At 37.6% G+C, this 18,682-nt stretch overlaps 1 protein-coding gene across 1 annotated transcript; it reads left to right on the forward strand.

Annotated features, from left to right (window-relative positions):
- Window positions 1-265: 265 nt before the first annotated feature.
- LOC104594797 (cell number regulator 8-like) lies at window positions 266-9,296 on the forward strand. Its single transcript, XM_010255273.3, has 3 exons — window positions 266-658; window positions 4,313-4,515; window positions 8,705-9,296. The coding sequence occupies exons 1-3, from the start codon at window positions 403-405 to the stop codon at window positions 8,936-8,938; spliced, it is 693 nt and encodes a 230-aa protein (XP_010253575.1). The 5' UTR covers window positions 266-402; the 3' UTR covers window positions 8,939-9,296.
- Window positions 9,297-18,682: the final 9,386 nt, after the last annotated feature.

Genomic DNA, 18,682 nt, shown 5'->3' on the forward strand with positions numbered 1-18,682 from the left:
GGGGTCCACTATGACTGACGGACAGGATGGATCACGTTATCGGTCAGGACTCTGTAGTGTAGTTAGAGGATGTACAGAAAATTCGATCGACGTCCAATGAGATAACTGCATGTGTCTGTTAAAAAGGCTTTCTCAGAAACATCAGACGGTTGACAGGATCCGTCGTAGTGGACAGCTGCAGTGAGAGTCTGTGAGACTTGAAACTAGTTACCTACTTGTCCAGTTGGCCTACGCTTATTAATTAGCACCGAAATTGATAGGCTCGTTCATTTTTTTCACCTGTAATCTGTAATTGCCACCATTGCAGGGGTATCGACTCTCGATCTGTAATCATTTCCTTTTTCTTTTTCCCCTTCTTCGTTCTTTTATCTCTGCATCCGTTAGGCGTTGGGGCTTGCTTCAATGGCGAATCCAGAAGAATCAAGCCCTCTTTTGATTAAACAAGGCGACGGAGAGGGAAATGCCAAGCACGACGAGAAACGTTCAGCGACGGAATCTGGACACAGCTGCGGTGGGAGTGCCGAATGGACTGTCGATGGTTTGCCGTTAGGGCATGGAAGCGTGGTCGGTGAACCGGTGGCTCGTGCTCGTTGGGACTCCTCTCTTTTCGCTTGTCTTGGGCGGAATGATGAGTTCTGTAGCAGTGATCTCGAAGTCTGTAAGTTTCCGCAGTTCCGATTGATCTACTATATTGTTTTTTTTTTTTTTTTACTTAGTTTCTGTGATTAAATTACGGAGAGGCTTTCTTGGTCATAGTGATTTCTGTTATGTATTATAGATTTAGGGTATTTTTTTTCCGCGGTTACGTTTTTATGTTGTTCATAGTTCCAGAGTTGACAGAAGATTTAATTTAGGGTGTAGGGAAATTTATGAGCCTATTCTCTTGTAATTTTATGCGGGGAAACTCTAGTGTCCGTAAGCCCATAAATTTCATAATTGAGTTTTTTTCGCATGCTGAGCGGCACTAATTTCCAAAATAAAAAAGAGAAAAACCAGTAATTAGAAGTTGGTGGCTCTAGTGTGTTACCTGTTCTCTTTTTCCAAATTGTCTTGATGATAAGTATGAGAAAGATAAGGATGTAGATATGCTGAACACGTTGTCTCTCTTTAGCCGAGTAAAAGGATCCTATACGAATTACTTACCTCAAACTTCATAATTCTGGACTGAATAAATTACCTGTTTGTCAGCATTCTAATATCAATGCCTTGTGCATCCTTTTGCATAAAGCATAACTTCAATCACATCATGATTTTATGAATTTTGTTTTCACTTCTGCTAAGTGGAAACCCTTAGTTGCCAATGAAAAGAGGAAGGATCATGTGGAGATGCATTAGGGCGGCAGTATGTTGGTCTTTATTGGGAAGAAAGAAATTCACGAATCTTCTCAGACAAGCAGAGAAGCATTGATAACATAATAGAATTGATCCACATAAGGGTGGCACATTGGCTGAAATCCCTGGACCTATTCACAAATTTTTCCTTGGATGGCCTGCTGAGAAATTGAAAAGAGATAGCTAACTCTGCCCAGATTAAGAGGGTCCCAAGTCCTTCTTGGACCTCTCTCCCCTCTGGATTCATAAAACTGAATTTTGACGGCAGTAGCATAAGGAATCCAGGGTTATCTGGTATTGGGGGAGTGTTCAGGAATGGGGAAGGGTTTATCCTATCCATGTTCTCAGGCCCAATTGGAGAAGGTGACTCTCTCAGGGCTGAGGTCTTTGTGGCTTTGGAAGGATTCCAAAGAGCAAGAGATTTGTTGAACATCAGAAGGGTACTCGAAGGTGACTCGAGGTGGTGGTGAAATGGCTAAAGGAAGACAACATTGGTTGTGGAACTACAGAAATGAAAGGAAAAAATTTAAATGGCTAACTAGGGACAATGAGATGAAATACAGTTGGGTGAAGAGAACTGCTAACTTACTTTCTGACGGGTTAGCCAAGCAAGGGGTGAATAGGGAGTTAGGACAGTTTACCTCCCCCTTTCTTGTACTTAAAAGTTTCTTAGTTTTTAATTAAGCTACTTGTTATTGATAAAAGAAAAGTGGAAACTTCTCAGTTAGGGCACTGAATGAACTGAGCCAAGCTGAATTTTCTTGTCCAGGCTCTGGTTCATGACCCTTGCATTGCACTCATCCGAATTCAGATCCAGTATACATAAGCAGTTGAGACCCAGACTGATTGCATCACTAACCAGTCAGTCCATTACTCATAATGCAGTACCCTAGGACGATTGAGCACCTAGAGATCAATGGCTAATCAACTTAATGAACCATAAAGTTATTATAAAGCATTATTGGTTTGCTTGTATTTCTAATTATTTGAAATGATATAGAATATGCTTGTATTTTGTTATATTCATGCTGTTGTTTGAAATATTTGTGATGGAATATAATTGGCTGATGGTACGTAAAATAGAAAAAAAGGCATAAAACAAAAGAAAGCAATGGAGTTATTTTAAGTTGTGGTCTTTTGGTACAGAGTTGCCACAAAGACACAAACAAAGGGCACATAAAATAGTCAAGTAGCACTCTTTCTTTGGAAAATAAAGGCTGCAATTCCCTACCCTAACTTATCCAGCCTAACCTTTTTTTAATGTTTTCAAAACAAAGACTGTAAACTAAATGTTCAATGCCATTCTTTTAATGCATAGCCGTTATCTATTAACTTATTTATGAGGCTCAGTGTTTTAAAAGTGCAAGGCGCAGGGGTCAATTTGCGTCTGAGGCGTAAGGCGAGGTGCGCACCTTTTTGAAGCAAGGCGCAAAATTATAAAAAAAAATGTCAGAAAATTCAAAGAAAAGCCAAAAATAAAAAATACTGAACATAATATTAATAAAAATATAAACTTAAATTCTAAAATAATGTTTTAAAAAACCTATTATCTAAAATTAAAATACATAAACATAAGATGTAATTATGTAAAGCATATTCAAATGAGAATTTAAAAATAAAATCAAACATATAAAACATTTTCAAGCATTTAAAACCTCTAATCTCTTTTTTCACTCAATTGCATTACTTCATGTAGCTAATGTAATGTAAAACATATTACATTCATGATTCTACAAGCCGCCTTTGTGCCACGCCCCTTGGGGCAAGCCTAAACAAGTCCACATTAGCTCTTAAATTCTTAGTTTACACAAAAAAATAATGATTTTATAGTGTTTTTAAGAAGACATTTTATTAAGATGAATGAATGAACAACATTACCAAATTGGGGGTTCTCGGAGCTTTGACTTGTTTAGGCTTGCCTTGAGGGGTGTGGCACGGGGGCGAAGCCACCAGCCCAGCCGCTATGTTCAAAAAAGGCAAAAAAGCATCAATTTTCAAAAAGCGCATGCCTGGGCCTAGGCGCAAGGCGCATTTGAAAGGACTGTGCCTAGGACCTAGGCGAGGCGCATACCCTGAAATGCGCCTTGCCTGTGCGCCTAGGTGCGCCTTTTAAATCACTGATGAGGCTGTGTCAATATCTTAAATTTAGAACATATCTTTTTTTCCATCAACTAGTCAGTGTCTAGGCTAGTCATCATATCAACTAGAGAGGGCAAAAGAACTAGTCATTACCTCACCACATCGATAATATTGTACCTAAGCTAGCATAATTCTCACCTAAGCCCAAGGGAGATTTTTTTTTTCTTAATTTAGGTCCCAAATATGCAATCCACAGTGCCAATGATCCAGAGCCAATGGACTTGAGTCATCAGAATAAATGGTCAATTTTAATAAACTATTGCATAATTTATCCTATATTTGTATCCTGTATGGTGTTCACCTTGTTGGCATTTCTACCTCCATATCCTGCAAGGTGCCAACCAGCTGGTCGGTAAGGTCTCCTGCTGGTTGTAGCGGAGACTTGGGATCGAATCCCGCCTACACCTGGGTTGGGGGGTTATGGGTTGGGGATGGGCTACAAACTGTTGTGTAGCCCCCAAAAGGAAATGAAAAAAAAATTTGCTACCTCCATATCCTGATATGGTTATTTGAAAAGAAAATCAAAAGTCAGGATGTGATGACAAAAAATAATAAAAGATCCAGTGTTGTGACTATTTATATGTATATACTACCAATGTGTGCATTTCGATGTTTGTGTAGTCTTATTGTAGCAGATTATTTTTTTAGGGTTTATTTAGTTTATATTTATAACTTTTAAAGATAATGGGTGGAGAAGCTATTATTTTCCATTTGCCTCTTAAAATTTAAGCTTTTCCAGCTTCTAAAATGTTTTAGCATCCAGTCTTATTTGTCTTGTTAGCACCTTCAGGTATATTCTTCTTGGTCACTTATATTCTAACAAGAATGATCATATGATCAGGTCTTCTTGGAAGCTTTGCCCCTTGTATGCTATATGGAAGTAATGTGGAGAGACTAGGATCTGGTCCAGGGACTTTTGCAAATCATTGCCTGGCTTACACTGGTCTTTACCTGCTTGGGAGTTCCCTTTTTGGTTGGAATTTCCTGGCACCATGGTTTTCTTATCCTAGCCGCACAGCTATTCGTAAGAAATTCAACCTTGAGGTAAGATTCTCCAACTTTTTTATGGAGCGATAATTCTTGTCAACCATTCAGTTTTTATGTTAATTTCTTTTATAAAAGTTATATGTTGATCTAGAAATGAAATTTGTTTTCTTTATTTGCCTAAGTTATGTTTGATCTTGCTAATGATTACAATATGTTGCTTGCTTCAGTTTTTATTTTATTTATTTTCTTTGAACCATTTGATTGTTGCAAAACAACTCTCCAGATTATGTAATTGATGATCGTTTTTGAATTGTTTTAACTTTAAGACCATGATACCTGCACCAGCCACCATGTTAAAAGTCTTTGATTGCATAATATAATTGTGTATCTGGTTAATATGGATTATTATGCTGTTTTATTTGCATTATGCATGGTTAACTAGATAACTCAGAATCCATATTTAATATGAAAAAACAACAGAAAATCTGCTAGGAGTGAGATGGAGCAGAAATATATGGTAGCATCTTTGTTTTCCATGCAAATTAGTATGTCATTATTGTCTCTATTCATGAAAAAATTCAAATTTGTAAGACTTGGATCAGACCTGAAACTGTTATGGTCACTTAGTCATGGGTTAATAGTTCAAATTTCTGGTTTGATTGTTCATCTCACTAAAATAAAAAATGCAAAAAAATAATATTAGAAGCTCCACACAGGTTTATTTTAAAAATTATAGATTCTAATGTTTTTGGATGGCATGATTCAGTCCTGACCACTGGTCCCTTGCCAGCTAGCATTACTCTTGTGATCCCAGTTTGATGTGGAAGATTGTAGATTCTTGGCATTGAATTACACTTAATTGCCACTGGTTGTCTACATGGGGCACTGCTAAAAATTGTTACCAAATTGGTTTTCAGTAAGTGAGAGGAAAACTGAATTTATAGAGTAGGACAATATTTTTTTAGATTACCAATTCAGTGTTTAACAAGTTAGAGGAAACCTGAATGAATGGAGTAGGATTTTTTTTTTTTTTTAACTGGGAAGTCTAAAAAATTATAATGTCAACACCAGGAGTGGAGTTGGCTCGGGGAAACCTGAATAACTGGAGTAGGATTTTTTCTTAACTTAGCTTGGCAACACCAGGAGTGGAGTTGGCTCGGGGAATCATGTTACTATTTAGAATTCTATAAATTATAATGTCACATTATGTTTATCATGGGTTTATGCTTGTAACCACAAATACAAATTTATAACTTGGGTAGCTTATATCAATAGGGTAAAACTCCAATAGAAAGTAGGCTATATGGGTTTATGTACATAGTCAATGCTGAGGTCCTCTGATGGGCAATTCAGATAGGCCAAAAGGTTCTTCCACTAGTTTATTTATCTATGGAGCCTTCCTAATTGACCTATTAGGATTTTTTTCACTAATCCTGCGTGACTTCTATAGCAAAAAAAACGATAAATCATGCAAGGTGCCAGCTGCCTGCTGGTCATAGTGGAGACTTGGGATTGAATCCTGCCTGCACATGGATTTGGCGGGGGGGGGGGGGGGGGGTTATTAGGTTGGGGGATGGGCTACCCCAGTTGTGTACCCCTTCAACTTCAAAAGAAATAAAAATAAATAAATCATGGGAAGGAGTTGGTGAAAATTGACTTGGTGGAGTCATGTGCATTAGGAGTCATCACTATGACTTGGCCCCCCATGCTTGGAAGTGGAGACAACTCTCTTTTGGGTATTGCAAAGTGTTATGGCAAGGGTGAGCATTATTCGGTTTCAGTTTCGGTTTTTAGGTTTAGAAATTTGGTTAACCAAAAAACCGGATTAACCAAACTTTATTGTCTATAATATATATATATATATATATATATATTAACATATAATACATATATAATATGTATAAAATATATTATATTGTTTTATATTATGTATTGAAATATATTATTTGTTATATACATTGTATAATATATATAGTGTTGAAATTAGGTTCCAACCAAAAATTTTGGTTTTGGTTCATTTTTTCATTTAAAATTTTGGTTTATTCGGTTCATTTTTTAATCGAATAAACCGTTTGCTCACCCCTACGCTAGACCTCTAGTTAGTGGATCAATTGGGTTAGGGTAGCAGTGATGCACAATGTGGAGAGCCTACTTAAAAATTGTATTGTTTCCTAACTCATGTTAGAAACGGATCAAATTAGAATCTGATCAGGTAATATCTGAATTCGAATCCAATTAAAAGAATTCAATATCCAAATCCGATTCGAAATCAATATTCAAATTCGAATCCAATTAAATATTTGAAAATTTGATTCAATTTGAATTCTACTAATTAATTATTTCAGGTAATTAATAAATATTTTATTTATATAAAGTATATAAATATATAAGTTATTTATATAATTTAATTATTATATATATAAATTATATAAAACATTTAAAAATTTTATATATTATATATAAGAATAAAATAATCGATCGAATTCGGATATTTATCGAATTGAATCAAGTCATATCCAAATTCGAATCCAATTAGCTATTCGGTATGAATAGGATATCTGAATTTGACCGGTTAAATATTCGAATGATCCGAATTCTATTCGATAATGTTGAATCTTGAATTCGAAATTGGATTTTCGAATACCGTTGACACCCCTAGACAGAAGCTCTCTAGGCAACCCAGGCCCCTTGGATATAGGGGGTGTTTTCAGAGATGAGGGGGTAGAGTGCTGGGTGCTGGCCCTGTAAGGGTGGGAGACTCCCCAAGGGCAGAAGTCTTTGCTTTACTCCAAGGTCTCAGATTGGCAAAGCAATGGGGAATGCAACAGTTAGAAGTGGAGGGAGACTCCAAACTGGTAATAGGCTGGCTGCAAACTAGAAGCTTGGGCATGTGGCTTTTCAGACAACAGCTAAGTGAAATCTCAAGCTTAGCAAGGGAGATTGGGGTAAGGTTTAATTGGGCAAGAAGATCAGCAAATGGTATGGCTGATGCTTTAGCAAAGCAAGGAGTCAATAGGCAAGAGTTGTTTTGGGCCTGTTTATGAGACAGTTTTTGTCAAAGGGTTCTCCATCCGGCCCTTGGACGGTGGCAGTTGTAATCTTTATTCATTATTTTTAATGAAAGTTACCATTTCCCAGTTGTAATCTTTATCCATTATTTTGTCAATAGGCAAGAGTTGTTTTGGGCCTGTTTATGAGACAGTTTTTGTCAAAGGATTCTCCATCCGGCCCTTGGATGGTGGCAGTTGTAATCTTTATCCATTATTTTTAATGAAAGTTATCATTTCCCATTAAAAAAAAAAACTTGTCATAAAAGTTTTCAGGATGTTATTTTGGTGTGACTTCTGTTCTTCTAGATAAAGTGGTTTGTTTGATTAAAATCAAACCTGATTTAATCTCCTAAATTAAATAAAAAAAAACCCATCTTAAATGCTTAGGATCCACTTATTGGATAGTGAGTCTCAGACAAAATAGGTATGTATAGCGTCCCTGAGTATGGGATCATTTAACTAGTCTACTATATATATAGAGGAGGGCTCCTTCAAACATGTAGCTAGGCTTCCCGGTCAGAAAAAGGACTTAGATATAGAGTGCCCAGCCCCCCCCCCCTCTTGCTTTAAAATTATGGTGTTTCCTAATCAGACTAGAAAGCTAGCTCAAATTTAAAAAAAATAATTTTGTATTTCTTTTTCTTTTTGTCTTCACGGCGCTATACAACAGGGATAGCCCATCGCTATCCCTGTTAGGTAAAGACTTGCCAAGTGGATTATGGATCCCAAACAAAATGAGTACCTATAGTTTTCTTGTAGTCAGTACGTTGTTAAATTTAAATAGGTAACTTGTATCCTTTAGCCACAAGCTGAATCTAGTTTAGTTTCCAAAGTCAACTAAAAAACTCACACTGAAGACTTTTTAAGAGTTGAAAAAAAAAAGAATTACTATGTGCATATTAGGTTCCAATACTTATAATGATGTTGGTCCCATTTTAATTCTGAATCATGCCGTATAATTTAGACCCAGATGCACATTGTATTATGCACCATCAATTTTAGGTTTTCATCGATATTCACTGCAAGATTTGTGATAAAATTGGTGTGGTAGCTAATAACAGATTCTGCATAACTAATACTCTTTGTTTAAATTATTGATAAAAAATAAAAAGAAGGTGAAGGTGTGGATTGTGAAGTTGAGCTATCCACTTATATTATTTGACTCTTATTCTCCCTCTTGGTCATGACGAGAACAGGGCAGCTGCGAAGCACTATCTAGGTCATGTGGGTGCTGCAGGGGTGTCATGGAGGATGAAGTGCAACGTGAGCAATGCGAATCGGCATGTGACTTTGCAACTCACTTCTTCTGCCACACTTGTTCCCTTTGCCAGGAAGGGCGAGAACTCCGCCGTAGGCTGCCCCATCCTGGGTTCAATGGTCGGCCTATCTTGGTTATGATCCCTCCGATGGAACAGACAATGGGCCGTTGAGGAGCCTAAGATAATCCTGTTTTGCCCACACGCTACACTTTGTCTATACTCTCTCTTAGACAGTTAGACACTACTACTATTATTTTCTATGCTGTAGACAGACACTGTTATATTTGTTTTTATTGTCTGTTGTGAGCAGGAGACAACCATGTGACTTGCTCAACAAATTAAAATAAGATTGCTAGTATGGGGAAATGTGCGTGAGTTTGATGTCTATAATTTATTTTATATTTCTTGGTCGTCATTTTCTAGAAATGATTTGTTCTAAATTTGTTAAACAAGAGAAGGAAACTTCTGCTTATACCAAGTTTTCACTTGTACCTCTGATCGAAGAATTAAGTTGTTGAAGTTGCACCAATCTGACATGTATGTTCTAACTACTAATTGCATTTTAAGTCATCTCCAGTTTTGGGACGGCTGAAGAGTGTTCTGTGAGGGGAATACCAAGTTTTCACTTGTACCTCTGATCGAAGAATTAAGTTGTTAAAGTTGCACCAATCTGACATGTATGCTCTAACTACTAATTGCATTTCAGTCATCTCCAGCTTTGGGACGGCTGAAGTGTTCCGCGAGGGGACGAGTGTTCTGTGAGGGGAAGCGAAGGTTTTTTTCTAGCTTGTGCTGGTAGAGCGGTTAAAGAATGAAGAAAATTTGTCCGATCATGGAGAGCTGTGAGCAAGGTTCAAAGTACGGTAGGATACGCATATCGGCCATATTGTATCGGTACTTAGAAACGGTTGAAACATTTTTTTTTTTCGTTTTTTTTTTCAAATTTTGGGAATCTTAAAATATGTTTTTTATTATTAAAAAAAGTTGGGGGTCCGAAACACTTGAAAACAGGCATTTTGGATCGTATCTTTTTCAAAAGATACGATACGATACGCCTGTACGGGATGCATCGTATCGATACTTTAAACCATGACTGAATCCGTGGGATGTTTTTGGGGTGCAAACCAGTGGGGGGCGGATGCGAACCTGACTTTGACATCTGCGAAAGATGTGAGAAAGAGTCTGAAACACCTCTTCATGCCCTCCTGTGTGACAAAGTGAAGTGCATTTGGCTGGGCTCGAGTTCAGGTATCAATCCAGAATTTGGTAGAATTTGCTCTTCTTTTGGAGAGTGGCTTAATACCATCTTTTCTACTCTTGGGGCTGCTAACAAAGAAGTGATAGCTATGGCCATCATTTTATGGAAAATCTGGAAAGATAGAAATCTATTATTTTTTGAGAAGGAAAACTTAAGCCCTTTTTGTGTATCGACAAAAGCAGAGATTGGGAAGATCTTCCAAATCTAGATCGAAGAATGAAGCATCGTGATGGAAGGCCCCTGATGAAGGTCCTTTGAAAATGAATACTGATGCAGGTTTTTTGTCATCAAAGAAAGCTTCTTCTGGTTTTGTTTTGTGCAATTATCAGGGATGTTGGGCAGCAGGTTTTGGAGATGTTAACGCATCTTCTCCTCTTGTGGCGGAGGCAAAAGCTTTGTTGGAAGCTGTGTAAATCTTGTGAATGCTTGTATTCGAAATGGTATGGGAGGCTGGGAGCAGATCCAGATATAGTTTTTTGTTGCAGGGATATCTTAGAAGTGGCAACTAGAAGAAGGTTCTCTTTTCAGTTATGTTCAAGAGATGCGAATAGGGTAGCTCATGGAGCGGCCAAGTGTGGTTTTTCTTTTCATTTTGTTTCTAGTTTTGTTGTTCCTTTAGCTCTTTCTAATCTGTTACTCTGGGATTACTCCAGACTTTGTTAGTTTTCTTTGTAGTGTTTGTTCTCTCCTTTGTGGTTAATGAAATTCCTTTTCTACCAAAAAACAAAGCTTTGGGACGGCCTATCTAGTTATGGACATGTTGGTGGCTTCGTACTCCTTGTCTCACTTATATCTAATGCTGTGATATCCTAAAGAGTAGAGACCAGTGAACATTTTTCTTTGGCTGGGAAGTGTCTGAAAATGTTTGGTGTGCTATTGGATGGGCGTCATTATTGCCTCCAACAGAACCAAAGCTCAAGTGACTTGGGTTTGGTTCTTTCTTATTTGTCTCTCTTTTTTATTTCAGTAAATGTGGTGCCAAAGGCCAATTGATATTTTAGCAAAGGAGGGAGGTGATAGGGGAGAGGGAGATGATGCGAGGGCTATTGGAGTATTAGCCATTTTTGGAGGTTAACTCAGCCATGGGGCTCACAAATGCTTGGTATTAACTTCACTATTAGCTTCTTATCAAAAAAAAAAAAAACTTAGTAGGTGTTTGGCATCGGTGCTGGGCATGTGGAGTTGTATGTATCGTTTTTTAAAAAATGGTGTTTATTTTTTGTTTGGAACCAATGCTGATATATAGGCATTTTCTGAGAAAACAATACTGGTTTTGTTTGGTACCAGTACTGGTAACAATATTTTCAACATTGATCTATATTATCCAACGTCCAAGATGATGCAACATTATTGCACCGCTGGCAGCAATGCGCTGTTTTTTCAGAAAAAAAAAATCGAATTAGGTATTACTTCAGACCATACTTTTCCAATTTACAAAGGTGTGGTCTGCAGCAACATTTTTTTTCTGAAAAAACGGCACCAAACAAGAGGGCATTGTTTGAAGCATCATTTTCTCTAATGTGGCACTTACATGACACCGTTTTCTCAGAAAATGACATCAATGCCAAGCATGACCTTAACTAATAGCAAATAGCAACTAGCCAAGAGCTCAAGATTCAAGGTCACCAGACTCGCCACCAATTCATCACATCCTTTTGGTGGATGAAGGCGGCATTTGACCCAAGTCGAGTTCTTTGCTCCTCCCATCAAGGAGGATTGTGTCCTTCCACGCATCTTTATTGGTCCAAGTCATCAGAGAAGCCACACCAGTTTAGTAAAGCGGGACAACTTCAATTAACGGAGATGAGTTTCAGCCGTTGTCATTTCCCTACTACCCGCCAACCCCATCTTCTCAAACCACAATACCCATAACTAAAATATAGGGGGTGCAATTTGGGTGGGCCTAACCCGAGCCCAATCAAACCCAACCCAAGTTTTTGCACAGGTTGGGCCTCCATTTTTGGGTTGCAGGCTGGACTTGGGCCTGGCTTAAACTTGGGTTCAGCTTAGGTTGAAGCCTCAGGTAGCCTAAGACCAACCCTAGCCCATCCCAAGTCCCAACCCAATCAAAGCATGCCCGAACAAATACATGCATACAGGCATTATATTTTTTTGAAGGAACATATACACACTATATTCATTTAAGACAATCTTTTTCTAGTTATATACTTTGTATAATGTATATATAACATGTATATGTTCATTTTTGAATGAAAATTATACATATTTTCAATCAATTATACTCTTAAATTGGGCCACAAAGTTCAATGAAAATGATCATATAAAATGTATTCATAAACTCTTTTGAACCCATTCAACCTAACTAAGCCCAGTCTCGATCCAACCTGAGTTGTGTTGGACTAAGTTCGGAGTTGAGACTAGATTGATAAACTTGGTGGGTTGGGTGAGGCTGAAACTGAGGTTTGCACCTTTAGGGTTGGACCTGAGTTGACCTTTAACCCGACCCAACCTGCTTGAGTTGCATCCCAGCTAGAGCTTTAACTCAGTTCATTTTCTTTCTTCTTAATGAAAGCAACTTTATCTCAAACTCCTCACGCTATTCCTGCATTTGCCTCTCCATCAAGTCACCTGCATATCCTACGCATTAATTGAGTGTGAAGAGGAGATTGTAAGGAAGAAGACCTAATCTTTTTGGCCAATCGCTTTGGCATTCACAATTCAAGGTTTGTGGCTGGTCATCCAAGTATTCCTTTACAATCTTGGTTGAATGAGGAAATTTTAATAGCTAATTCTCTCTGTTAGGCTCCATTTGGAAGGCGTACAAATGCAAATATGTAGAGTGTAAAATCTTATATTTTGTGTATATTTGTATATATTTGTATTTGTACGTTTTTCAAACTGAGCTTTAGGTTGTGTTTGGTTGCAATGCAAATAAATTTGCACTGATGAAAAACCATGGCAGTGTAAATGATTTGAGTGTATATTCTGATCTATTTTTGTTTCAAATTTTAGCTTATTTTATTTGATAATAGTACAAATAAAGTAAATTAAGATACAAGCAAAATAAAATAAAAGTTAAAACAAAATTAAACAAGAATTTACATTTTTTTATTTGCACTCCCATACATTTGTACTGGTGTAAATAAAATTGCACTGCAATCAAACATAGCCTTAGCTTCAAAAGCTATTATGCAAGGCAGATCAATTACTGAGGACTCCAAGACACCACTTGCACACATCTGGGCGGACATTTGGAATCTATTATCTTTTTGCGCTCAATATTGATTGCACTCTGACTTATTGTATTTATGTTTCTTGGGCGCCATTCCTTTTTTATCAGTTTCGTGGGTTCCTATGCTTGTATATCCTTTGATTCTTCTGTATATCTTTAGATTCTTATGGAGAAGACTGAAATGGAGTTGATTTGTTTTGGTTGGGAAGAAGACAAAGAATAGAAATCTATCAAGATTTTGGAGGAAGATAATGAATAAAGTTCTAAGGTTTGGTTATTTTGTTTGAAGAAGATGAGATCAAAGAGGAGATAATGACTGTAAAATCCGTTGAATTGAAGCTGTCCTGTTTTATTAATCTGACACGGTTTCTCTGCTGACTTGGACCAATAAGAATGCATTTATTCGTCATTGAAGGAGCAAAAGAAAAAAAAAAATAGTCCAAATCTTCTCCTCACTGAAGGCGTCTCACGCTACACACGGGATTTCCTACTCATATTCACGACCGGTAGAGAGTGGAGAGAAAAAGTGAGTAGGAAATCTGGGTTCTTCACATTAACCTCATAGCACGTTCCAGCTACACATCGGGAACATCTCGTATACTTGTGTATTATTATTCATAGAAATATGTTTTCAATACACAGTGAAATTTGATGTAAGGTTGGTGCTTGAGCAAATCCCGAAAGAATTTACATCTTTGCTCTACAAGATTCAAAGTATCAGAGAATTTAAGAAACGTATCGGGATACGCATGCGTATTGAAAAAGAAATAAGTTACGCTTGAAAATACTATAAATACTTTAATAAATCATAAAAATACATCAACAACACTAAATATAAGACTTCAATGAGGTATATATACATTAAATTAATATATTTTAATGGTTTTATGAAGAAATATATTGTAACTAATTATCATTTCATTAAAAATCTTATGTTTAACTATAATTTATAAATTATAACTCTTAAGTTTTAATGTTTTATGGGATGGGAAAAACCCAACTCTCCTATCCAACTATAAAAAATGCATTGGCACAACTTTTATGTGAAAATATAATTAATGATTATTTATTATTTATTATTCATTTCCAAAAATTATAAAAAATAAATAAACATTATATAATATATTCAAAAAATATTTATTAAAGAAGAAATTTCAATTGCTTTGTTGATATGATAGATCATCCATAGAATTATAATATATTCAATCACTGTGATCAAATGATAAAATATAATTAATTATTTATTTATTTTTTAATTCTAAAAATATAAAAATAAAAAATTATAATTATTAAAGAAGAAATTTCAATTGATCTATAGATATGATAGATAAATTCATAGATCTAAAACATATTTAGCCTTTATAGGCAGAGAAAAAATTACATTTTCAAATTTTTTGTTAATTTATATTTTCCCCAAATATCTTCATGAAATTTTCATAAATCTACTGATTAACACAAAAAAAATTTGTGATTTTGAATGTAAGAAATGTAGATCAACATAAATTTAAACATTCAAGAAAAATAAATAAATCGCAAGATATTATAAAAAATTTGAAAAAGAAAAACCTATTTTCGCCATATTTTTTCAAATTTTGAAAAATCTTTAAAAAAAATTAACGATTCACAATTGTTTTTGCAAACTTTTGCAAATCTAACACTTTGGAATAAAGTTTGGAGTTTTAGAATCACTTGGGGTGAAAGAAGGCTTATTTTAGGGAAAAGAAGCTTGTTTTCCCCCTTTAATTTTTTTTTAGTTTTTTGTCGTATCTTTTTCGTCGATATGCTACCAATACACCCCGATACACCCCAATACGGGTCTGATATGCATGAAAAAAGACAAAATGTCTAATTTCCATGCGTATCCCGTATCTATTTTTCAAAGATACAATACACCTCGTATCGGACGTATCATATCGAAATTTTAAACCTTGGCGCCTCACAAATGCCCCACAAAATATCCCAATCGTGTATTAGTAATTTCTCCCAATGACAACTTCGGGAGATGTTTCCAATGCACGCTAAGAAGTGCATGTGGGGCGTTTATCAGGCGCCCTCTATGGGGAGCCCTCCCAGGTCAGTTTGAATTGCATCAATAGACTTTACCAGATGAGGCAGCTGGCATCTTTACATAATGGGTCACTATAAATCTCATTCATATCATTCACCTAATTGAATTCTACCTCTAGACTCCAGTGATTTTACCAGCTGATCCAGCTACCACCTTCCTATTAGGTTACTAGGTTTAATTTCTAAAAACCAAAATAAATATGAAAAAACCCTAAAATTTAATGCTATGGGATCAAAATTAATAACAAATTACAAGTATAGGTGCAATGTTGGTCATGCTTTTTTCTGGTTGCCCACACTATAGCGGATCTGTTCAGCCAGCATGCGGGCCTGGGTGGGCTATGCCTACCTGGCCCAGAACCCCTCAAAAAGGAAGCTTGGCACAGCCTATGGTACGAGCCCAAGTGAGCCCATGCCGGGTCGGGCCGTGGGAGACATAGTTATTTTAGAAAAATTGAAAAAAAAAATAAAAAAAAAGTTAAACTAAATTAACAATATAGATAAAAAATTAAAAACAAAATCTTAAAATTTTATTATGTATAAATGTTGATGTATATAATTATTTTATATGAAATAATAAAATGAAATTAAACTTGATGGGGTGGGTCAATCAGTAGTATCGATCAAACCTGAACCCAACTCGGGTTATCGATTCAATACCCAAACCCAAAGGTCCCAAACCCACACTAGAATTAATCTAACCCTAATCCGACCCTAAGCAGGTTTATCGTTTAACTCGACCCATTAAACTAAAAGGATAGTAAGGTAGATTGATAGGCATGTGTAGGGTTATGTTAAAAACCAAACTGAATAAACCAAAATAAAAAAAAATGAAAACTGAACCAAAACCGAATTATAAGAAAACCGAAATAACCGAAATCAAAATTTGTTATTCTATTTTTGGTTATTTCAGTTAAAAACCAATTCTTTTTCTTGTTTTCTTTTGTTTGGGCTTGCATGCCCCTAAAACTTGTATATATATATATATTTTTTTTTCTTTTTTGTAAGGGGCTGACGCCTCCCCTATAAGAGGCTTTTTTTGTAAAGACACTTGAGTAAATGTAACTTAAGTTTCTTGCCAAAAGATGTTCTCTCTTACTTCTTTTCTCTTCTTATTCTTTGTTATGTGCAAAGGACTAATGCCTCCCCCGACGAGGCATCTTTGTAAAGAAACTTGCTATCCTTTAATAAAGTAATTCTTTATTTTGAAAGTGTTATTTACTTAGTCTTTTCGTGAGGATGTTCCGTATTAGAGTCCTTTAGGCTAATGCCAAAACCATGAGTCATTCGTATCAAAGTCTTTGAACTCTTTGCCTTAGCGTAAAAGAGGGAAGTCAATTGTGGCCGAGGCAGACATCATGCTCAGTGCGTCATTGCATAGAGGCTTTGTGGCCGAGGTCACAAGTGGTTTCCTTGTTGGGAAGTGTCAGCTACTTAGTGTGTCGTTCCTCGTGTTTTTTATTAAATAATTGGCTGACATCGGCTAGACTTGCTTCTTTAAGGGTCTTTGAGGCCGAGGCCAAGACCGAGGTCCTGGCCTAGAAATTCTTGCCTTAGTCACAGAAGGTCAAAAGACAACTAGGCGTATGACTCGCAAAGTGTCGTGTGCCTTGGGGCCAACACCTGGTTTGAGTGCATAACCTTAAAAAAGGTTATATGCTGCGGTCGGTTGGCCGAGGGGTCCTAGCAGTTGGAGGGGACGAGAACATTTACACAAAGAAAGATCCGAGGTGAGAGGAACTTGCACTTTTCATTTACGATTTTCCACTAATGTTGTGTTTGGTTTGAAGGAAAAGGTAGGGAAACCTATACAAGGTATTTACAACTATATTGATAGTACATTTGGAGGTTCTTAGAGTTCTAGGTGTGAGGCACCGGTCTTCCACTCATATACTCTAGCCAAAAGGTGTCAGGTCTTACTACTTGCTTGATTCTGTAGGGTCCTTCCTAGTTTGGGCCAAACTTTTCGACGACGGGCTCAGGAACCATGACTTTTTTGAGGACGATGTCGCCTTCCTTGAAGTGACGCTCTCTGACTTGGGATTTGTAGTATCTTACAATTCTTTGTCGGCATGCCGCAACCTTGATTTGGGCTTTCTCTCAAACACCTTCCAATAGGTCGAGGATGGAATCTATGAATGCCTCCATTCGGTTGGAAGAGGCCAGACAATTGGTGGAGGCGTCACTTTCGGCCCTCCTTCGCTTGCTGAAGTTGATCTTGAAGGGCACCAATTTGTGCTTGAATATCTCCAAGGCAGTATTCAACATATGGCATCGTCGCTTCGGCCTAGTCCTAGTTCTTTGTTATGCACGATGGGTCGGGCCCATTCTCGAAATGCTCAGACGCCGACACGTCCTGAGCCTTGTGGGTACGATGGTCGTTGAGGAGGTCGGGAAGGTCAAAAACTGGTGGGGAAGAGGCGTGGTGCTGACCTCCCGCCCTTGGAGGGGGACTGTAGTGGCCCAAGCGCCTACTATCGACCCAACTGGTTGTCGCGTGATTGTGTTGACGATCAAGGTTCTTGTGCTCGACGTAGGACCCCATGGGACCGGCCCCTTGGCTAGGGAGCCAAGGGGTCTTGGAACGGGGTTTGCTAGCCCGTCGATTGCTGCTATTTGACTCTGAGGGATCGACTTTCTCTGAGTTGCCCAAGCACTGGCTTAGCGGGGTACGGGCGGATCGCCCATTGTGTTGTCCATGGCTTCCAACGAGGCAGCCACCCTGTGGGTAGCTTCTTGCCAGATGCCCTATGTTGTCCAATCGTTGGGCCAAGTTGTCCAGCCTATTCAGGACCAGTTCGAACTGGTCAATCATGACTAAGTTTCGGACATTAGGGACGGGGTCTTGCTTGTTATCCATTTCAAGGACACTAGTTGATTAAATTAGGTTTGTTTTTTCTTAAGGGAAAGTTTTGAAGACAGATGGCGCCAACTGTTACCGCTAAATATGGAGTCAAGGGCAGCAATGTAATTTCTAGCATCCGAGGCCGATGGGTCCAATCTACTGAGAGAAAGAAAAAAGATGTTAAAGGCCCCGAGAATTATCTTAGGGGCGAAGGCTTCAATGATGAAATTAGCAGAAAGCTTTAAGGGGTTAGACCAAGCAAGAGATGAGACTTAGAACTTTGAGTTCCAGTATATTTATCTAAATGTAGGAGCCCCTTTTTATTGTCAAAGTTGCTTAAGAGGAAGAGTGGTTGAGAGAGGTGGGGGCAGTTGGTGATGGATGGTTAGGGTGTTTCCGGCTAATGCCACATGTTAGATTCCGTGAGATGGCCGGGATGATTCCAGCCCGACCGAGACCATATGCCAATATCTGAAGGTCGGCAGATACCCTTACATCAGCACTAACAAAAAAAAAAGGGCGTCACGGCTTCCATGGTGTGCAAGGTTTTAT

The sequence above is a fragment of the Nelumbo nucifera genome, chromosome 2, assembly GCF_055504915.1.
Source record: "Nelumbo nucifera cultivar China Antique chromosome 2, China Antique-T2T, whole genome shotgun sequence".
In the NCBI taxonomy this organism is placed as follows: Eukaryota; Viridiplantae; Streptophyta; class Magnoliopsida; order Proteales; family Nelumbonaceae; genus Nelumbo; species Nelumbo nucifera.

Excerpts from the sequence above, each read along its gene's own strand:
- LOC104594797 (XM_010255273.3), top strand. The coding sequence starts at position 403 with ATGGCGAATCCAGAAGAATCAAGCCCTCTTTTGATTAAACAAGGCGAC. Across the intron at positions 659-4,312 it reads TAGCAGTGATCTCGAAGTCT|GTCTTCTTGGAAGCTTTGCC; the intron begins GTAAGTTTCCGC and ends TCATATGATCAG. Across the intron at positions 4,516-8,704 it reads GTAAGAAATTCAACCTTGAG|GGCAGCTGCGAAGCACTATC; the intron begins GTAAGATTCTCC and ends TGACGAGAACAG.